The sequence below is a fragment of the Hemibagrus wyckioides genome, linkage group LG13 (genome assembly GCF_019097595.1).
Source record: "Hemibagrus wyckioides isolate EC202008001 linkage group LG13, SWU_Hwy_1.0, whole genome shotgun sequence".
NCBI classification, from domain to species: domain Eukaryota; kingdom Metazoa; phylum Chordata; class Actinopteri; order Siluriformes; family Bagridae; genus Hemibagrus; species Hemibagrus wyckioides.
The window spans coordinates 1730001-1735000 of record NC_080722.1 but is presented as its reverse complement, the minus strand read 5'-3'; the positions used below and the strand labels follow the sequence as shown (position 1 = coordinate 1735000).

The window sequence follows — 5000 nt, the reverse complement described above, 5'->3', positions numbered from 1 at the left end:
CTTCCTGTCTCTAATGCCATCAAAATTTTGCTGATCTTGGCCAGCTGTAGAGTGCCTTCTGGAAGTCTGTAATATTCCCTGTGTACTCGCACATCATGCCCTAAAAAGTCAGCTAGCTGGTCCAATTCTGTATTATTGAGGTTCAGAACATTGGACAATGTTGCTATGTGTTTACGCAGCTTAGTCGAAGAAAGTGCCTTTGGATTCCTTGCTCCACATTCTGTTGCAAATTCTCTAAGGCAATCTGATCCCCTAAAATGAGACAATGCTGCGGGACGTGCAAACATGTAAATGTTTTCGGATGGAATACCACAATTTTCTCTTTTCTCTACAAGAAGCTCCATATTTTTTTGCATTACAGGTGTTAAAAGAACCGGAACCTTTCGTCCTCTCTTTCCACGAATTTCAATTCGGGTAAAATGATTGCAGAGTTTCTTTTCAAGCTCAGAAAGTGCAAGAGCAATATCCTCATGCAAGTCATCTGCATTTCTGCTGATAAATGCCTTTAATGGCATTTTTGAGACCTCACCCTCTCTTCTCCGATTAAAGAGGATAGTCTGAGCCAGAGCAATCTTAGCAAGCTGTGACCAATTCTTGGTGGAAGCATCTTTGGATAAACTCTGAAAGTACTCTTCTTGCTTTTGGTCAAGAAACAAATGTAACATTTTCACATCCTCAGTAAAAGGAAGAACAAGTGGAGCATTCCACTTAACTTCTCTCTGAGTCCGAGTGCATGTGATGATATCAGCTCGCTCCATCTTGCCATATACATTTCTGAAAAGTTGCGTGCTTTTTCTGCTCTTTCACTGTCTCGATCCATCATTGCTTGAAATGAAACCAAAGAAGCAATCTTCTGTAAACTATGACCAAGCTTTAATGCGAGGGATGGTCGTTGAAATGTGCACTTTTCTTCATCATAACCACTGGATTTTCGAACAGCTGTTATGACATACATAAAGTTAGCTGGGTCAATAAAATCCTCCATTTTACGCAAGGGTGTAACTTCCCTCGCTGTAATTAGTAATCTTCCAACTTCCTCATTTTCTGTCGAATATATTCATGCTTGCTGATATCTGAGCCTACTCTGTTGTAAAAACACTCCCCCAATCTTCTGATATAGAAGTCCGAATTAATAGCAAGCAGCACACTGTCATAGGTCATATTACTTAACAGTTTCCACAGGCCAGCACTAGTTCCAGGAGGTGCAGGTCCCATGTAAGCATTTTGTGAGAGCACCCTGTTCTTTCCTGGTTTGGGATGGATTTAACATTTTTACTCAGCTCACATCGTTTCATATGACACCAAAGATACTTCCTAGCAAAGAGTCCTTGACAGTTGGAGCAGTGCACAAAGGTTTTGGAGTCACAATCTTTTCTCGGCTTCTTACAAGGTACAAGATCACCTTTTCCAGACTGTACAACCTCTGCATTATGAGCAAAATTCTCTATTCCTTAAGTGATCTAGCAAGTTTTTCCTTTCTTTGAACCTTTGAAAACTCAAAGCTGCAACTTCTGACTCTGTGCTATGAACCTGCTCTAAATGTCTTGCCATTTTTGATAGTGGTTTGCTGCAAAACAAACAGTACTGTTTCTTGTCATACACTCTTGGTTTTTTAGATGTCTTTGAAATTCCTCTGACCAAAAACCGAGCTTGACTGCCCAACTTCAGCTTCACTGTCAGCTATAGCACTGGACAGACCAGTAGTAGGACTGAGTGAAAGATTTTTTTAGTTTCAGCTTTTTTTTTAGTACATGAAATTGTATGACTGCAGGCACTTGTATCTGAGCTACTATATGAAGACTCAGGGACATAGTCATCTTCACTGTTTTCCAAACTACTGATGGAACAGGCATCATGGCTGCTTACCTCATGAAGCTATAAAAACAATATAAACTTAAATTTGAACATTAATTAAAAAGACTGCTGCAGACTTTAGTTATTTTATATTAAGACGTTACAATTTATTGTACCTGAGGAGTGCTTGTATCCACAGTATACAGTATACAGTATTGGTCACCAGCAAACATTTCATCTGCTACCTGCTTAAAAAGTTCAAAAATATATAATGAAATAAAAAGAATAAAATGTAATAAGATCTCAAAGGATTTCAGGTTTATAAAATAGTAATGTGAAATTGGTGTAAAAATTATTTGCCCTTTGGATGACATTTTGACATGTATAGCTAAAAACAAAGGTATCTTCTTGCCTGATTTAGGAGTGCAGATGCCTGCTGCTGATTATCTCCAGATTCTGGATTATGACTTTTTTTCATCCATTACCCATTTTTTTACCTGAAACCAAAAATTCAGCCTAAAATTAGACCATGATAAGTGGCTAGAAAGCATAAATGTGTGCAAAATATTTTCCTAAACAAAGATGCTACAAAAAATGATGACAAAGCAACTGTCTTCTGTGGATTTGGTGTATACGTATTTTTAGGCAAATACACTCCAATTAAAGAAGACATTTTAAGAGAAACATCTAACATTTTTAGAGTACATATTGTGGGGACATTGTGTAACGTTTCATGTCTAAACACAATGTGGGGACCCAGTGGGGATGGGCACTACTTCATCTGCTAGCTGAAATCAGTGCTTTTTAAACACTGGTAGAGTCCATTGTAGATTGTGGGGACTTGACGGTTACCGAAAAAAATGCATTAAAATGGCAGTTTCATACCTCTGTACTGAAAGCTGACTTATTCTCGGAATGCTGGGTGTAAAGGGGATCATCTCCAGAGGTGCTGGCTGATTCCACATGACCAGTGTCCACTTCTGTTCCACTGTTTGTCACCTGAAACAAACATAACCATCATTAATTAGCCAAAATTAAAGAACCATCGGCAAACTAGTACTAATACGAACAGGGTAAAGTTGTATACGTATTTTTAGTCAAATACACTGCAATTAAAGAAGACATTTTAAGAAAAACATGTAACATTTTTAGAGTAACACATATTGTGGGGACATTGTGTAACGTTTATGTATAAACACAATGTGGGGACCCAGTGGGGATGGGCACTACTTCATCTGCTAAGGCTGAAATCAGTGCTTTTTAAACACTGGTAGAGTCCATTGTAGATTTGTGGGGACTTGACGGTTACTGTATAAAAAAATGCATTAAAATGGCAGTTTCATACCTCTGTACTGAAAGCTGACTTTATTCTCGGAATGCTGGGTGTAAAGGATCATCTCCAGAGGTGCTGGCTGATTCCACATGACCAGTGTCCACTTCTGTTCCACTGTTTGTCACCTGAAACAAACATAACCATCATTAATTAGCCAAAAATTAAAGAACTATCGGCAAACTAGTACTAATACTAACAGGGTAAAGTTGTATACGATTTTTAGTCAAATACACTGCAATTAAAGAAGACATTTTAAGAAAACATCTAACATTTTTAGAGTACACATATTGTGGGGACATTGTGTAACGTTTCATGTATAAACACAATGTGGGACCCAGTGGGGATGGGCACTACTTCATCTGCTAGCTGAAATCAGTGCTTTAAACACTGGTAGAGTCCATTGTAGATTGTGGGGACTTGACGTTACTGTATAAAAATGCATTAAAATGGCAGTTTCATACCTCTGTACTGAAAGCTGACTTATTCTCGGAATGCTGGGTGTAAAGGGATCATCTCCAGAGGTGCTGGCTGATTCCACATGACCAGTGTCCACTTCTGTTCCACTGTTTGTCACCTGAAACAAACATAACCATCATTAATTAGCCAAAAATTAAAGAACTATCGGCAAACTAGTACTAATACAAACAGGGTAAAGTTGTAAATAAACATTTTTAGTCAAATACACTCCAATTAAAGAAGACATTTTAAGAAAACATCTAACATTTTTAGAGTACACATATTGTGGGACATTGTGTAACGTTTCATGTCTAAACACAATGTGGGGACCTGTGTGGGGATGGGCACTACTTCATCTGCTAGCTGAAATCAGTGCTTTTAAACACTGGTAGAGTCCATTGTAGATTGTGGGGACTTGACAGTACATGTACACAGTACAGTGACATAAAAGCTATTACTAAGCCCATAATTTATGCATGGTGATATACTAATACTACGCTTGAACAGCATGAAATAGTATATGTATTGTCACTGACAGTACAAGATAAATCTCATTATGGAACCAACATAAAATCATATTAACAGTTTATTCTTTTCCCAGTGTTCAATATCCAATATGAAATGCTATATAAATACATTCACTATTTCTCATCCAATTATCTACCATTGCTACAAAAGTAACATTCTTACCTCAATCCTCCAAGCATAATCTCCATCTCCAGAATTATACGTAACCTCCTCTCAGGTAGTATGTCTCTTAAAGCAAAAAGGCACAAATGAGGCTTTCCTTCCACAATGATTCTTTTCATTTTGCAGTTGGGGTTAATGTGGTCATTAACCAGCCTTCCAAGTGTGCCATCATCCCTTGCAGCATCAATACTGAATTTGAACAAACAGGAGACAGTCATTTAACACAACTATACAACTACTTTAATTGTGTAGTAAAAATATAATAAAATTGAAAACCAAAAAATCTTATAATAATAATAATAATTATTATTCTTTTTATTATTATTACTAGTAGAACTATTATAGTAACATTTTGCTTCCTTTTTCCTCTATTAAGTAAAACAATTCTCTAAACTGTGCTTTATGTGACTGCAGGCAGACATAATCACGCATATACTGTATAGGAACATTTTATTGAAAAGAAACTAAGCAAAAAATGACTGTAAATACAGTATTCAGGTCCTGTGTAAACAGATTAGGATCTGTGTAAGGAATAGCACCTGAAAATTGAAAACAACTCGATATAAAAGGTAATGTGAGTTTGATTCAGGTGCGTGGTCTGTACTTTTAATGTTAGTGATGCAGCTCAACAAAACCAGGCAGCAGTTCAAAGTTAATAGACAGAAAATCTTGGGGAAAAACAATAATCATGTATTACCAGTAAATGTTTTAAAAACGAGGTGAAGAC

At 37.0% G+C, this 5000-nt stretch overlaps 1 protein-coding gene across 3 annotated transcripts in view; it reads right to left on the bottom strand.

Annotated features, from left to right (window-relative positions):
• The window catches only part of LOC131363913 (uncharacterized), a 3683-nt gene extending 1638 nt beyond the window's left edge, over window positions 1-2045 (bottom strand). The window contains exon 1 of one of the 3 annotated variants that reach the window (XR_009206399.1): window positions 1971-2045. Coding sequence is in view for 2 of the 3 variants with exons in the window: in XM_058406905.1 (XP_058262888.1) it covers window positions 1-665 (665 nt within the window). In the remaining variant the exon portion in view is untranslated. Of the gene's footprint in view, window positions 694-1970 lie in introns of those variants that run through there. The other 2 variants (XM_058406905.1, XM_058406906.1) reach the window with 2 other exon arrangements.
• Window positions 2046-5000: the final 2955 nt, after the last annotated feature.